The sequence below is a fragment of the Rhea pennata genome, chromosome 1, assembly GCF_028389875.1.
Source record: "Rhea pennata isolate bPtePen1 chromosome 1, bPtePen1.pri, whole genome shotgun sequence".
Classification (NCBI taxonomy): domain Eukaryota; kingdom Metazoa; phylum Chordata; class Aves; order Rheiformes; family Rheidae; genus Rhea; species Rhea pennata.
The window spans coordinates 202,150,637-202,168,717 of NC_084663.1; the positions used below are offsets into that span (position 1 = coordinate 202,150,637).

Sequence of the window (18,081 nt, forward strand, 5' to 3'; positions counted from 1 at the left end):
GGGAATTCATTACTTGCTTTCTTATACACACATGCATAGCTCCTGCTTGCATCTGATACAGGTATATATGAGGTTTTAATAACTCTTTGCTGATAACCACAGCAGGCCTGCCAGCAAGAACAATGTAGGAAGTAATTGGGTAATTTTCATCTGTATCACCTTCTGCAATATCCCAAGACACCTGCTGTAGTGGTCTCAAAAGACCATAAAAAACACCTCGGCTATCTCTAGTAAATGTAACAACTGCCTTGGAAGATGACTGAAGCAAAAAATGTAGAAGAATTTTTTAAAATTATTTTCCTTCTAGATGTTCTTTCTCACTTATTCCTCCTATAATATAATATAATATAATGTGTGTGTAAACACTGTTGAATATCTCTTATGATAGTCTGAGGAGGGAGTGGAATTAGTCTTGCAGAAAGGAGAAGAGGGAATCCCTTACAGGAGACGATTCCTTCCTTAGAGGGGAAGATTAGTCTGGCTCCTGAAAGAATCTACAGTGGCCAGGCTCCATATCATAAGGAAAGAGGGACAAGTGTCGTAAGTTAAATACCATGCTATACCAAAGTAACACTTCTGTGAGGATTTCTGGATTCACTGTCAATAGAGCATGAAGCGAACAGTAAGCAGACACCTCCATGCCATTCAGAAAGGTGAAAGAAAACCAATATACTCCCTTTGAAGGTAGAAAATACTTCAACAGAGATTTTGAGATACTCTTGAAGCACATTAATACCATATTAGGAATTGGTGAGTAGCACACCAAAGCAAAAACATGCTTGGAGACAGAGAAATACAGTAATGGTGATTCTGTTTGTGCAGCCATGGTCTTGATACTGAACGAGCTTGTCATGTTCAGAAGGGGAAATTCATTTTTAGAAACACGTTACTCATGTGTTTTGGAGTTACAGGCATGGAAACTATCAGTATCATACCAATTTTGAGGAGTCTCTATAACTGCTGATATCAATCAGTATTGTGAGTATTTATGGACCAAACAGAGTAGGGGAACCTGATATTGCCTAGGAAATGCCTTTCAGCTGAGTAACATGAAATAAAAGGAAAACAAAGTAAGTTTTTTTGCTTTGATAGTCATCAGATTATCTATATCAACAAAAAATCATTTTTTTTCATGATCAGATAAAGAAGATCTTGACTGTTCTGTAATCAAGTGGTCTGATCTCTATTAAAAAAAAAAAAAAAAAAAAAAAAAGCTGAAGAGCTCACCGTGAAGTTGATACCTGCAAGGATACTGACTGAAAACTGTTTACACCTTCAGAGACTGGCCTTCTCAATTCCCTGAAAACACTCTAATTCAGTGTTCCAGAAAGATGAGTTTGAGGTATACCTTCCTTGTCACTGGTCTTTTGGGGGAAAACAAAATAAACTGGGCAGCCACAGATAAGCCTTTCTTTAAAGCAAGGAGGTACTTAGAGAAGCTCGTATGTTCCAGAGTATTCAAGACTTTTTTAATCATGAAGAAATGAGTTTAAAACTGGCAACCAGGGATAAAACCTCATCTACAAAACTATTTTTTTTGTCTTTTTGACAACTTTCACAAATGAAAAATGACACAATGCACAGAATCTGTGGATTCTGCTGGGGATTCACATGGATGCCACTTGTGGAAGAGGAACTGAAGGATGGTTGGGGTTTCATGACGTTAGATAGAACAGGATCTCCATTATGCAGTTAGTGTACCTCCAAAAGACAGATGGCCAGAAAGACTCTGACCTGACGCACAAGGGCACTCAGAGGGGAACCCATACATTCACCCAGAATGGACCTTGATACACTGTTAGCATGAGACAGATGGAAGAGCTTGAAGCAGTGTTATGACATTGTATTTTCTCATCCTACTTTCAGCTATGAGAAGGACACTTCAATTTTTAGAATGATTCAGAGCAACTCCTACATAGCCTGGGAGATTATGCCTTGGATCTGTACCTTGCACACCAACAGAAGAATTGCTGGGAATAAGATCCATAGCATCGAGTAGGAAGAAAGTATTCTTTCTATCATATGCTTCTATAAATGCTGATTTTCTTATTCTTAAGAATTGAATGATGGTAATGAACATGAGATCCCACTTTCACCTTTATCATAAAACTTTCAGATATCTTCCTACCTTTTCATAATGCTCTATCAGAATTTCAACGACGATATTCTGAAACTTAATATTCATCATAGCAGCCACGGTTTCTTCTTGGGCTCTCATCAGGGTTGGTCCAAAGATAACACCAAGGTTGGATACAGTCATAAGATTTTGCTGACTGTGCAATGATACCCTGTAAATGACCACAAATGATATGCAGTTAAATAGTCATGCTCACCTCCCATTCCAGCAGGTAGAAAACTGTTAGACAACTATTTATCAAATCTCAGGTTCATGACTCCCCTTTAAAAAAACTTTTTAAAACTTTTACATTTACCAGGGTCAAAATGCAATGCAGTGTATTTCCACTAAGGCTTCAATCCTGCAATGGATAATATCCTTACTGGATAATGAGCTTTCCGGAATAAGCACCTAAGCTCCCTGTAGTAGAATTGATAAGGAAAAGTAACTGTCTTTGAAGGTCTCCACAGAGAAATTCAGTTAAATTAAAGTTTAGGAGCCTTAAGGTAGGCACCTGTCTCTCTCCAATGATTACACAGGAACTTAAATACTTGTGTGATTGACTCAAAATACATGGAGGTAATAGAGGACAACTATACACTTTAGTCTTCCTGTAAAGGAAATACTTAATTACCAAAAAACCCTTTAAATTGCAATGATATCTCTCTATTAATATGACCAAAGCATGAGGTTAATGGGATCATTGAAACTATTTTGTTTCTGTGGTATAGATCAGATTAGATGACTATAATGACCTTTTCGAGCTTTCAAGTGCAGTAACCCCTTACTTTTGTACATCATGTTTTTGCCTAACCCACCTTTTCTATGATTTTTCTTTTTAATGTAGAATTTAGAAACTGTCTACTTACTTATTTACACTGTGAGAGGAAAGAGGAGAAATATGAGGAATGCCATTTACATCAAAGATTATGAGATACAAACCGCAGGAAAGTAAATGCCTGTCTCTTCACACATTTCCTATTTTACTTCATTTAGTTAAGCTTACAAACACCTCAGAAATGTTACTTCAGTAGGTGCCCTGAAGTGACATTTTTTCAGAAGTCATTAGAATTACTAACTTGCTAAAGCGTATTTTTAGCCAATTATCTTAATTTTCACTGTGACAAAGCTTATGTTTGGCTTGGAAGTCTAAGAAGTATTTGAGAAGTTCACCTATATTTTAATGCAAATGGAATTTTGAATTACTAAACTCTAGGTATGTTAGAAAAACCTAAAAAATCTGTATGTGCAATGTTATTTTGCTCTGTGCTGCACAATAACTGTTAAGATCTTTTACACAAACATTTTACACAAACATTACAGTCTTATAGCATAAGACGGAAAGTAGCATTTGTACTATGTTTGAGTTTCCTTGGTGACAAATTTGGTAGGTTGGTTAATAAAAGGAACAGTGAATTTAATAACATTGTGACCAGAAAGGACTTTCTGCAAAGCATCTCAAAGGCTCAATTTCCTGCAAAAACGAAGAAAACCCAGGCCTGTAAATGGATCTTTTTGATAACCAATTTCATCTGACCTAGCTCTACTGTTGCTCGGCTACTGAACAGATACAGGCCAAAGTAATCATGCATTTCATTTAGCTCTAAGACATCCATTAAGGTACAATTGCTTTCTCCTCAAAATCCTTCTTTGCTATGTCTCCAGTAAAAGTAATTTTTGATACTGTCAGTTTGCAGATTTCTAGCCATCTAACTGATAAAGGTATTGTGTTATTATATCACATCAAAGAGAACTTATTCTTTAAAGGAGAAAAATACATAACTTGATTATGAAGGTTTTTTAAGAAATGTGTATCTTTATCTATCTGAAAATAACATCAAACTTCCAGTTTTACCTGGCTGCTAACTGATTATAAGTATAGTATAATAAATATTACAATATACCTCTGCAGGGTGCTTCTCAGGATTTGCTTCCCCTGTCCTCTCCCCCTTTTTTAATAGTATCCCATATCACCTAGATCATATTTAATTCTGCACAGAGACACTAAAGACAAGGTAGTCACAGACTTAAAGACATTAAGACCTACGCCAAGGAAAAGTAATATTATCTTTATTTTATAATCCATAATTAAAGGTATAGTATTTTCATGTAGACACAAAAGCTCACATGCAGGAACTGAACAGCGAAAAAAAAATACAGAGAAAGGATGTACATTTTGAAATGGGATCCCCCATTTACAGAAAATTAAGCAATTTGTCATTTGTGCCTTGAAAAAATCTCCACACTAATATACTTTATTACTGACTTTCTGTGTTGACTATATATAATATTATAATATACCCAGTCTCATCAGAATTGCTAACACAAACTACAGTTGGCAAATTATATGAAAAATAAGAAAGGACAAATTGAATTTCCGAAAGAGAGAAACAAAAAGTTTTCAGAATAAACCCAAAATATATTGGGAGTAAAAATCATAATGAAGTGTCTTCTGGATAGAAGAGGGTTAAAGAGAACAATTAAAGCAGCAGTGAATACTGCAGACATGCTCTTCTCTAGATCTGAGGTAATATTGAGACTAAAGACAAGAGAAGAGAGGTCAAAGAACAAACATTTGCCTACAATTAATTTTGCCTACAATTAGGTAATTTTTTTTTCTTTAACTTTAGGGCCTCCAAACTAGCAGCTTTTACAAGACCATTAATCCATCACTAAAAAACAGTAAATATTTCACTTTTTGCTAATCAAACAACTCTGTGGATAAGGAAACTTACGAAACTTGCTTTTTGCTGTTTCTCTGCGTTATCACATGCCGAATGAAATGTAAGCTCTGCCTGAACTGTTTTTGTGCTTGAGCAGCTCCCTACCACATCAATTCTCCAGGGGATAATACCATAAAGAGCTAACAATAATTAATAATTATTATTATTAATAATAATTTCCTGTCAAAGAAATTTTCAAAGTTCTGAAGTCTGTAACAGGAAGCAACTGCATTAGGCTCCACTGCAGGCAGCTCGCAGCACACTGAGATAGCTCAAGCTGTGATCAAAAAACCAAAATAGCGGGGATGTAAGGAATGGAAGGAAAACAATACAGAGACCTACACTACATCTTTTATACAAGTCAATCATGCGGGCCTTATTCGAGCAATTGCTATTTCTCTATTCGCATTATGAGATCAAGGATAATGTACTAAACAGCATACAGCACCAGTCATCCCAGACCAGAAAGAATAAAAATAATAATAAAAAAAAAGCACAGCAAAAGCCAGTAGAAAATGACAGAAGACGCAGTAAGACTCATACAAATACTGTTTGCTGCAGAAACAGGAAAAATGATGATGTAACAAAGCTATGTAGTAATGGCGAGCAGTACAGACACTGGAGAACAAAACTTGTCTTTTCTGTCTCAGACAAGAAGAAAAGAATAATTCAATAAAGATAAAAGGTCATCAGTTGAAAAATAATAAAAAATGTTTTTCCATATAACAATTAAGACTCGGGAAACTGATGAAACTGGAGAGACTCAAATGAAGGCTTGGACATTTATATGGATATCAAGGATATAAATAAAAACACCTCGAATTAGTATTTCAAAATGATACTGTATCTCAGAGCTGTTAGAGGTAAAAATAAAATCAAACATGAAGGACAAACAATACAACGTTAGTCTACTCTAGATTTCTGACACAGTATGGGACCTTGAGTCAGATTCAAATAATACTTTATGAACCTTGCAGCATAGCTTTAGATGTTTCTCCAATTTAATTGGAGCCAATTCCTGTGTTAGAAACATGAATAAAAGCATGACTGTTTCTACAGGCAGTACTCTTTCACCACATTGTGAATAGCATTTTAATTTCAAAAGACTTCGTCCCAACAAAGAGAATGGATTAGGCAACACTGACAAATTAAAAATGAAAAAAAAAATCACACCCTAAAATAATACCAAATAGAGAAAAATCAAGGATTACTTGACTAAGTGCTTGATAAGGATGTCCAGCATTTCCCTGTTCTTCTCCGGTAGTTTATGAACAAGCGCATGCACTGCCTCAACTCTGTAGTTCTGATCATCTGATTCTGTGAAACAAAAAATAAATATTCTTGATAAATTAGAATGCGTGCTAAGATGTGACCAGAAACGGCATCAGTGCCAGCATGGTAATTCACATCATGTATTACAGTGAGTCATACATGATTAGCCTTTAAAAAGATGAGGACAATTCAATTATATTTATTACAAGAACATTCTGGAATCTGTATTTCAAATAACTCATCAAAAGCTAGTGGACCCACCGAAATCAGTGGCAATCACAACTCTGCGTGCCGCTACAAAAATCTAGAATCCAAGATTCTACCCCTTGATATTTAAAATATCTAAAATTCTTTGAATATCTTTTGTTCTTATCAAAGTAAGAGGAAATGTGGAAATAACTTCAAATTCTACACTGGAGTCGTAAGAAAAACAATCTTACTATCTCTGTATCTAGTTTTTCCATTTGTGAGAAAGGTATCACTCCTCCCATTTCTCAAGGTAAGCTGGCAAAACAAAGGTCCGTGGATGAGAGGGATGAATGTTATACAAGAACTAGAAACCAAGATGCAAATTTTGTGCAAGGACAGTCATACAGAAGCTCTAAAAATAGGAGAACAAACCACTAAACAGCTTCAGGCAGTGTTACTTCTCTGTTTTGGGGGCTTTCAGATGGCTCTGTGTTGTCACACACAGTGAAATGGAAGAACTCAGGTCCTTGCCTGGGTCACTGAAGAGCACAGCAAGGAGAAAAACAGGGGTAGGTATTCAACAATAACTGAGGAGTAAGACAGTTTAGAAACAGTATTACTCTCAAAAAAGTGCATTTATTTCTTTACTTACTAACAGCAACAATAAAATCTTTGTGCAGCTTGAAAGTCATCAGTGGTTCTGACAGACATCTGGTTATAAAAAAAAAAAAGGACATTTTAATTTTAGAAAATGCATTACTCTAGGTTTTTTCAAGTCCTTTTAGTGTCACTATGATAGCCTTCAATATCTGCATGTCATATCTTGGTATGTTCTAGCAAACCCAATTCACTGCTTACTGATTACAAGCAGTACACAATTCAATCACGTAGATGATCTTTTCGAATGGAATCTAGTGTCACTATGTAAATTAATAAGGGAAATATTAGAGTCACTGTCTTTATCAGAGACTGTCTTCTTCCTTCCATATAACAGAATAGAAATATTCTAATTCTGCTGCAGAACAAGGTAAAGTGGGCTGCAGAAATAATCTTTGAAGCTCAGCCTGAGAATTATGAAATCTGGTACTGAAATTCTAATCCGAGTTACTTTGGCTAAGTCCTCTGAAAGGTAGCCTGTGAACTGTCTTATAGTCAAAAACACACCTACTACTAGTTCTTCTTTTAAATCCACAAATACAACACCAACAATGATATGGGCTCCTGAAGACATGCTATCAATTATGAATTTCTTCCACTAAAGCAGAGGTTTTCAACAAAGTTTTTATGAGCATTTCCACTAAAAATCCTAGGATTATTTTCCAGAGTGAAAATTGGATTTTTAGTATGCACTAAATGCTTACACTCTGGATTTGATGCTCTTTATTTTAAAACTTAAAAATTGAGACCCCAAAAGAGGCATCTCAGAAGTACCACCACTCTTGAAAATTCGGACGCTTATTACCAAATATTTGAAAAGATACTGATAGTTTTGGAGGGGAGATTTACTTTTCTCCTACATCTAAAGGTACTAATATCATGGGGTAAGAAACAAATATGAACATTTTTGCAGAGATTTTTACTCTACTTCAACAATAATGCCACGAAACATGCTACATGGCTTAAGTAACTCAAAGAATTAAAATTCAGCACAACATGCCTGCAGTTGACATAAAAGAATTTAAAATAGAAATATGCAGTTAATTGAATCCTGCCAAATTTAGGACTATATAATGCATGAATATCTAAGCAAGACAGAAAGAGTGTGACAAACTTTAGATTTATTATTAGAAGTAATCACAGTGCAAACTGATAATATACTCAATTACCATCATGCTAATGGACAACAAAAAACCAGAATATTAATAAAAAAAAATCAATGTGCCAGAAAAGGAATACTGAGCTTTTTGTAGCATCATACTTACCTGAGGTAGTTTTTTAGTCCACTTGTTATTGTTTTATTGTCCCAAAGCTCCATATCAATATCCATATCAGGAGGAGATTTAGGGGCTGGTAGAAATTTGAATGATGACTGTGTTATAGTTTGACTAACACACTAATTAGAAAAGAAACACAACAGAAGCTAACAACTAGACATTTAGTTCATATGATTACTTCATTGGTCAGATCAACTACCAATCTGATCAATTTGAAGTATTTTCATCTCTGTCAAAGTATTAGTAAAATGAACTAATATTAGTACATATAAACTTGAGTTATATGCGCTATAATCAAAGTGTATGCTAAACCCAAGTCAGCAGAAACTGGTTTAGACATTCAAATATCTACACTACAGAGCCAAATTAGCATGAAAAGTGAAATACTAGTACTATGAGATGCTGAGTTATGACTTCAAGACAAACAGTTGTATTACAAACAAAGCTTTGAAATACTTCCGGAAAATGCCAAATAGATGCCAAAAACCAGAAATTTAAACTAGAAGAAGAAATGCATTTTATCAGTAATTTGTTCATGTATATCAACGATTGCATGCAGAAATTGAGCAATAACACATACAAGAAACGAGTTAGATGCAATTCTCTTTTAAGACTGAAAACTCAGCTTATTGTCAGCAACTGTGCATAGGAAAATGTAAATATTATGATACACATTCTTCTGAACACAGCAGTTAAAGCAAAAGTCACCATAATATACTGATGGCACACTACTGACACAGATTCATTTCATATACTTACAAAATATGGTATTCATCAGCTTTTGCACTTTGGAGTTTACACCACCTATTCTGTACAGCCCCAGGACTGTAATACCTATGTGGGAAAATAAGTATAATGAAAATAAGTAAAATACGGTATTTCAACATATTCTGATGCATCCTTGATGTACATCTTCAAAATAGGTTTGGAAGACCTACCCATGACATCTAAATTAATTTATGGAAAATTGTACATTTACATTCCTGAGTGCTACTTTAGCCTACCCAGTTGTCTGCTGGTGTATTAACAAATGCGTTTCACTGAATCCATGCTACACCACACCATACTACACCCAAATCATAATTTTAAATTAACAGAATCCTTTTGCATAAATATGAGCTACATTAGGAAACACCTTGAAGATGGCGGAAAAAAGTGAAAAATAAGAACCCAAAGCAGTCTTAAAGCAAGTTACATGTCCACAAGTTTAACTTAGCTAAACTTCAGTGCAATTAGAATGCACCTACATCTGACTAAATCATTATCCTTCCCATTCAGATTTGGGTGACATTTATTGGAGAAATAACAATTGTACCCAAAATAAAAGTGTACACTGTTCACTGTGGCACCATTGTAGCTTGGCATATATATTTCACGAACAGACTCCAAGCAAAATAAAGATAAATTTTAAGTCTCAATTTACCCATAAGTTTCTTTCTTCCTCTCTCTCTTTTCTTGTTTTCTTTTTTTTTTAAATATCACAGACACAACAAATAAAGCTTGAAGTGTGGCATTCAAAATACAATATTTCAGGATTCCAAGGATGATGATTTTATTGTTTGTAAGTGCATCTCAGAAACAACACTATCATAAAATGTGAGGTAGAAAGCAAAAGGAAGCACATCACTCCACAAGTTTCGATGCACTGAGTTTTCAGGACTGTGTCCAGTTCTGGGCTCCCCACTACAAGAGAGACATGGAGCTACTGGAGAGAGTCCAGCACAGGGCTACAAAGACGATCAGAGGGCTGGAGCACCTGCGCTATGAGGAACGGCTGCGAGAGCTGGGCCTCTTGAGACTGGGGAAGAGAAGACTGAGGGGGGATCTTGTCAAAGTGTACAAGTACCTGAAGGGAGGGTGTCAAGGGGATGGGGACAAACTCTTTTCAGTTGTCCCAAGTGACAGGACAAGAGGGAATGGGCAGAAACTGAAGCACAGGAAGTTCCGCCTGAGCGTGAGGGGGAATTTCTTCCCTGTGAGAGTGACGGAGCGCTGGACCAGGTTGCCCAGAGAGGTTGTGGAGTCTCCTTCTCTGGAGATATTCAAGGCCCGCCTGGATGTAACCCTGCCTACCATGCTCTAGGTGACCCTGCTGAGCAGGGGGGTTGGACTAGATGATCTCCAGAGGTCCCTTCCAACCTTACTGACCCTATGATTCTATGAAATACAGCAAAATAATTTTCTCATTTATCCTGGTTGTCTCCCCCAAGGGAAGAGAGATCCCTTAAGCGCCATAGGAGCAGGATTATTATACTTAGCAGATATATTCAAAACTGTAAGTTCCAAAATGTAGATTTACTTTTAATTTTGAAATTAAAAGTAATTACATTTTTATTTTATTCTCCTTCTCTCCCCCCAATGCAGGTCTTACTATTTCAAAACTGCACATTTTTCCTTTGAAAACAATTTCCAAAATCTGTTCTCGGTTAGATAACCTGAGGTTTTCTTTACCATCTTTTGAAGAAGAATGTCAATTTGAGGAAGCTGGGAACCAAAAGTTACCTAACACCTTTACCTGAGAAACTGAATTCATCTTTGGCTTGATGCTGCACAGTGCAATCTCACAGCTTTTGGATTAGAAGACACTTGCACCCTATCAGCTCAGTGCATCGACACTGAAAGGATCCCTTTGCTTAGGGAGGATCACTTAGCCAGAACCTCTTTGTTTCAAAGGCAATAGTTACAAGCTTATTGTGAGTCATCAACAGACAACTATTATTTTCTTTTCATTCATGTCCACTATCAGATGTTAATCATTAAATGCAAAAAAAAATGGATAAACCATGTACAAAATGAGTGAATAAAATAACGGGAGTTATGCTTTGCCACAAATGTTTCAGCAGACAGTGTTCATGTCTTCAATTTCTTGGTTTTTAGATGTGATGCCAAAAAACAAAGTTAGGAGCTTCCTCTCCCTACAGATTCACCAGAAGGCATAATTCAGTGCATACAAATGAAAAACCTAGATTAAAGATGTCTGCAACTGTGTATTAAGCTGTCTAAACAACATGAAATTATAAACAAAGTAAAAAAAACCTAGTTAAATAGCAAGCAGGGAAAATTATTTATTAATTACTATTGATATTATTTTATTAATAAAAACCTAATAAAATATTGTTAATAAAATTATTATAATAATAATATTGTTAATTATTAATTATTGTACATTATTGTAGGAACTTGTAACAGTTTTAAGCACAAAGCACTAACGTAAAATAGGTGAAAAGTACAAACTGAATGATGGACACCTTCCAAAACACAGTTGTAAAACAAACGGACTTTCTCAAAGTAATATTTAAGAAAAATATTCATAATAATCTAATACATAATTTGCAAATTAATACACACCTCTTGTTTCTACAGCATGAATACATTTCCTCACAAAGTTAAAACCTGCTTCATTTAAGAACACTATAAAAAGAAGGGAAAAAAAATCATTTTCACCTCATCAGTACACAAAACCTCTGTGTTTAGCTGTATCACATTTGAGTCAGGACTAATATACATCTGTCTGAGAGTACACCTCTCTATATATTCCACATACCCACATGTATATTGAAGTTCATGCATGAATATATAAACATGATTAAAATATAATGCAGTTACGCACATGTAAGACCCATAATATCTTCATATATACTCATTTTATTACACAATACATGTGTAATAGGTGCATATTCAGCTACAAACAAAAAAATTGAAAACCATATAGGAATACTATTTCAAAACACAGTTATATCTTCACATTTAGGTAAACAAACTATAGATATAATCCTTATAGAGATTTGATAAATATACTGTTGTGTTGGAACCAAATGCATTTTCTTCAAATTTATGTCTGATAGCAATCCAAAAATTGAAGGCTTTCTCCCATTTCTTACATAGCTGAATAGGATGGTCTTTCATGTAATCCAGCAAACAGTATTTCACAGTAACAGAAGGAAAACACAAAAAACTAATCTTGCATGTGCGCTCGTTCTCCTTCTCTCTCCCTCTCTCTCACACACACAAACACACCCTGGAAACTAGGACATTACAGAAATCTAGGAATACGTCACATCTCAATATAGTTAAAGTGCTTACTTTCTTCCTTCTTGCTAATAATGGCTGGCAGGGTGTAAATCTGGAGGGGGGAAAAAAAGATCAATGCAACAGGTAACTACTTGTGCTTTAAGTTCTTTATCACCAGGTTTGTGGATAGTTCTTAAACTAGTTCCAACATATTTTATGTTAAGTTTGATGCTTTTGGAAAGCCTTGATTCTGACATTTGTTTACTAGGTCATAGCTAATAAGCTTAATAAATTACAAAAATTGAAATAACACCGCGGCAGAAGGACTACCTAGTTACTTTATCCAAGTCTGGATTACCTGATAGGCTCAAGAACCTCTTCTAGGTTTTGTGACCTTCTCGTAAACCACCATTGCCCTAACTCCACTGTCCTAGTGACGGCAGCTTTCCTGGAGCTGCCTCTCATTGCTCTTCTCCTTCTCTTAGAAGCAGCCCTCAAACATACCAAGAAAGAAGCTATTTGTAGCCCCTCTCTAACTTCACAAGCACAGAGCTCCTGGCAGCACCAGCCTAGCCTTTCAGTTTTTCCTGAGCTTTCCCCAGCGGCACTCGTCAAGGCTGACATCCCTTGGTTAAGCTCTGAGCAGGCAGAGGAGGTAACAGTCTGTTGTTTTGGAAGTATCTGCAGTTTGAAAGAGCTGATCCTCTTCACCTCTGGGGAAAAGGCAGATACTCAGATCGTGTCCCAAAAGCCCATTTAGACCTGGAGGTTCTAGTTTCATGAGGGATTTAATAACATGAAATATACAGGCACCTAAAGTCAGATCTGCAGGCTCTAAATGGTTTAAATATCCATTCAAATACTGATTCAATTTCTGCATTGTTCCAGTCAAGTAGGAAGCTGGCAAAAATACTTATCTCACAAAACCAATCAACTGTTTTCTTTCCTTTGGATACGTGTCTGGCATCACCACATTCATTGACTATTTCAATAGCAGGTTAATGGAGGGAAGAAATCTCAGCGAAACCTGTTTCTTAGTAGCTTTCAACAGGTTTTTATGCTCTTTGCAGTGCTTTTCAAGATGGTATTTATTATTACTACATGACATTGCCTAAAAGATCATTTGTCTTTACCATTACAGAAACTACCATTTTACAAATTTTATCTGGATAATGTATCATGTAAGACAATATGCTAACGGACTAGCTAAATGCTAAATATCCTAAAAAAAAGCGATGTATAAGCATAGATTAAAATAAACTAATAGTTCTGATCTTCACCGTGCATTTGTCATTGGTTCTTATGAACAATAGAAGAAATATATTTGCTTATATTGTACCGTATTGTAAAAGATTTTATATCTGAAATGCTTGGCAGCTTCTTGCTTTAACTTACGCATGTCATAAAACTGTAAAAATAGAATAACAATATTCTTACTGGTTCCTTCCCATCCATAGCTTCAAGCCAAAGTTTTCGGTTGGATTCTGAAAAAGCTTGTAGTGTGATGATTCCAGGTCTATCAAAAACATACACATATATTAAAATTATTAATTTATTTTTCTCAAACAGTATCTAAGTCAGAATCCAAAAGGTGCACTGACATGAAGTGAATACATAAAAGAGAAGTTAAAGTTAGTTGTAACTCCTGACATAACACACTAACTTTGACCTAAATTTAGGAGATTTCACGTTTGTAAAGAGTTTGCTACTGCACGGTTTAATTTTAGCTGCCTAGGCTTAATACTACAACCTTCTGTGAGACATTAAGCATTTCCACACTGCAAGATGAGTTATATACCTGCAAATAGGATCCTACACAACCAGTTTTTCAATGAGGAGATGCTTTGGGTGGAAAACTTAATGACAAGCTACATCAGCTCAATCTGACCACACATATCTTTGTCTGAATTGGTTATCTACACTCCTTTCAGAGTAAATGAAGAGAACTATGTACTTTTAATATAGAAGTCATCACATCTCAAAATAGACATTCAAAACATCCAAAGTAGGTTAAAAAAAAAAAAAAAGTGCCCTAAAATGGTTGACTAAAACCAGACCTTTGAAACAGTACCTCAGGCATGGAGCTGTAAAGCCAAATGAGCTGAGTAGTGTCAGGGTGCAGGAATTACATAGCACCATCCTGCAGCGCTCAACTGCAGGCATCAGCAATTTGTCTTTTAGAAAGCAATATGCAGCATACATATTCTAAAATAGGTTTATAATTAAAGCATTCTGGTTACAGGAAAGAGCAGAGTTAATATCCTTTCTTACTTAAAAAGATTCAAAAAGCCAGTTCATTCACAGGTTGTGAACCACTACAATAGACATTCAAAAAGTAGCACATTTTCTCTCTGCTGATAAAACTGTGGCAATGTGTAGAAAAAAATTAATGGGAGTCAATGAAGGCATCAGGGAATCTGTTACAATCTTTTCCCCTAAAACTATTTTATGAACAGATATATATAAATACAAAAGTAGTAAAGATTTTTTTATTTATTTGTGGTCATAGGCAAGTGAGTTATTTTAAGAAATGATGTGATAAAATTTACTGATTAGTCAGTACAGAATGCTCAAGAGAAAACTCAGAGAAAATTTTGCTCCCATACCAGTGTAGTGCATCGCTGTTCATAATTTTAGAAAATTTGTTCTAAAGCACTTTAGTAAGTACATGAATAAAGAACACTGTTTTTTACTAGGTTTATATCTTCCATCGAAAAAATAAGCAACCAAAACCCTCTATCCTTTCCCTCCTCACTGGAAAGATCTTTATTGTCACATCTTATTTAAAAAGCATGCAAGAAAGCTACTGGAAAATAAAAAATGTGTTCATGCACACACATCAAGGCATATATAGAGGAGCAAACCTTCCCCATAAAATCAAAATTAGATCGTGTTCTGAACTATACCTTTAATATTGTTACAAGAGACTACTATGACAAAAAGATGCAAAATTCTATCATGTTAATAAAGTTAATATTTCTATTAATAATTTAGTAATAGTAACAATTCTACTATTACTCTGTCATAGGAGGATGTTATGCAGGAAATCAGCCTACACTGCCATAACAGCTCTTTACATCCTCAAAATCTACTAGCCTTGACAGATCATTTACTTAGATTTGTGGAGAGGTAAATATAGTTTAACATACAGATCAGCACAAAAATATTCACTCCCCTATGTGCAAACTGTTCATAAAATATAAGATTACACTGTTAAACTGTCAATTTTTGATCTTCAATAGCAAAAACAAAGAGATTTCCTTGAAATGAGTCAGGGTTATACCCAGATATTTTACATCCACAGAAGTGCATATTCATTAATTTCCTGGTGCTTAATTCTCATCTCAAGAGACTACTCCATCAGCTCAGCAATTCAGCATTTCAAACCTTAATTTCACAGAAAAGCTTGTAAGTCAAGACACTAATTCTTCTCTATTGTGACAGTAGTAGCTCACGCATGTTAAAAATCGGAATGAGTTATTTGCTCCACGTGTTGCCTCTGATGGCTTTCAGAAGCCAAAAGCATAATGTAATTAGGTCATTCTGAGCAGTAATTAAGCTGCCAGTTTTGTGTAGAAATGGCAAGCTAACCATTTTGTTTTATATCTACTATCATAAGTATAAAAGGATAAAGTTAATCCAAATTAACACGAATATTTGTTCTTCTATTTTATTAAAGGCTAAGGTTATATGGCCATTAAAATATTCCATCTTGCTACCTACCCATAGATTCTTATCAAGGAAGTTTCCCCTCAAAAACTTTTTAGAAATAGAAACTGATTTTTTTCTTCTTTCTATTGTGACTACTGCTAAAGATTTCAGCTAGAAAATTCCATTTACGCTTATAGTTCCTTGATCAGCATGTACAGAAAGAACAGAGATGTGAATGAGTTCATCATTTTACTTCAATCCTAGAGAGACTCCTGCTTCTAGCTCTGCATTCCTGATTGAACCTGTTGGTCAAGATTGTACAGGCTGTTTTAACATTCAAGTATCTAAATATTATAATGCCCAAATATCAGTGCCCTACAAATACAGATGGAAGAACTCCAGTACTTTTGAACTAGCTTCCTCTCTAGTCCTTGTAAAAGTTGGCAATTCCTCAGAAAATAGAGTAGCATTCAAGGTGAAACACGTTTTATGATGTTAACATCTTATGTAACTCCAAACAAGTAAGATGGCGACTAATTGCTCCAGTAGTTTTCGTGAGAAGTCCGAGCTGAATGTAGGTGTGAAAAACACCTAAGTCAATTTTAAATTAATTGTGACAATTAGAAGTGTTCACGATGTGTGTTCCCTGTTAACAGTTGAAAGGATCTGTCTCAGTTAATATGGTTCTCTCATGAAATGAGCTGTGCCCATTAGTCTGCACTTTTTTTCCAATGTTTTTAATTTAAATGCTGAATAATGCAAGGAGAGAATTAGTTATGTGGGATAAAGTATCTGGAAACAGCAGTTCCCTATAAAATCTCATAACAGAATTTTAAAGATATTGCTGTAGCTGCACATTTGTAGAAGGAGCTCTTTCATGTCGAAAAGTCCTACCCTTACATTACTAAGTAAATCTATCTTTTACTGATATCAATCACTTTTAAAGTTTCTCTGTATTTTGCAGGTGATGCCTAACATCTCTTTAAATTCCATGTGAACAAAGAAATCTTCAATACTGAATTTAAAATTAGCTAATAATTATTTAAATGTAATCACTACTGAAGTTTTTTTGAATCCTGAGTATTTCAATATTATATTTGTATGTACTTGCAGTCACACATAGGCATTTTAGTCCCCAAAGTCAGAAAATATTAGCTGATTACCAACATAACTCGCCCAAGTTTCATCAATATGACATTCAGAAGAGATGATTTTGCCCTTGTTTATGAATTCCTACCAAGTATTTCTCAGTATTCTGTTGGCTAAGCTTTATCTCCTCTGCTAACCCACACAAGAATTTACTACTTCCCTATTGAATCTCCTATCAGTTACAAGTGTCAACTTTCTCTCAGAAAAATACCTCCTTATAATAGTGATTGAGTAATGTACTCTATAGTTCTTTCAGCTTTTTGGGTAAATCTGCAGAAGGTCTTCAACTGACAGTCAGTGCACACCTGAAGTCAATCAAAATGTACAGAAGCAACAAAATAATTAAAGAAGTACCCATAACTGTTCCTTTGAAAAGAACTTGAGTAACTTCAAGTACTTCTACAGATAAAGGCCAACACTCAATTTTGAAAACTTTACACTGGTACTACAACAGATTTGTCTAATAAATGCCATTCTACTTAAAAAGAAAAGCTACCAATTTCAAATTCAAGCTATCAATTGAAGCTTGAAAGCAGCTTTCAAGAGACCAAATTTTCTCAACATTTGTTCACATCAAATGTCTATCTCTTAAGCCTGAACTCACTCAAAAGTCTAATTTGAGTAATGCACTGTATTTACAAGCACCAAAGTAACCTCTAAACCGTGTAAAACAGCAGTACTTCTGAATAGAATTTAAAAAGAAAGCAACAGTCATAAATATTTCTTAGACCAAAAAAGTCAGCCTACTTCATCATATTTTAAGGGATAGGTTCATTCAATTTTTCTTACTTTATTCCTAAACTTCAAAGAAAAATCACTTTTAGGAAGTACAGTGCATATACATTTCAAATATGAAGAAGCTGTTCAATTTTATACAATTATAATATCCAGGAATAACTGACAAAAAATTCTAGAAGTAATTTAAAAAACTGAAAACTAGGTGCTATCTTTAATTTTAAAAGGAGAGAGAGAGATTGATAAAGAATATGCAAAAAAATAGTATTTAAAGGAATATTTATGATCTATCTCTAAAAGG

At 35.0% G+C, this 18,081-nt stretch overlaps 1 protein-coding gene across 4 annotated transcripts in view; it reads right to left on the bottom strand.

The window, feature by feature from the left end:
* The window catches only part of ARHGAP42 (Rho GTPase activating protein 42), a 159,943-nt gene that overhangs the window by 15,516 nt on the left and 126,346 nt on the right, over positions 1 to 18,081 (bottom strand). For all 4 annotated transcript variants that reach the window (XM_062567301.1, XM_062567298.1, XM_062567300.1 and 1 more), the window contains 8 exons: positions 13,683 to 13,761; positions 12,318 to 12,357; positions 11,583 to 11,645; positions 8,994 to 9,068; positions 8,223 to 8,307; positions 6,953 to 7,011; positions 6,051 to 6,156; positions 2,129 to 2,288 (listed from right to left, as the gene is read on the bottom strand). In XM_062567301.1, coding sequence (XP_062423285.1) covers positions 2,129 to 2,288; positions 6,051 to 6,156; positions 6,953 to 7,011; positions 8,223 to 8,307; positions 8,994 to 9,068; positions 11,583 to 11,645; positions 12,318 to 12,357; positions 13,683 to 13,761 — 667 coding nt within the window. The remainder of the gene's footprint in view (positions 1 to 2,128; positions 2,289 to 6,050; positions 6,157 to 6,952; positions 7,012 to 8,222; positions 8,308 to 8,993; positions 9,069 to 11,582; positions 11,646 to 12,317; positions 12,358 to 13,682; positions 13,762 to 18,081) is intronic.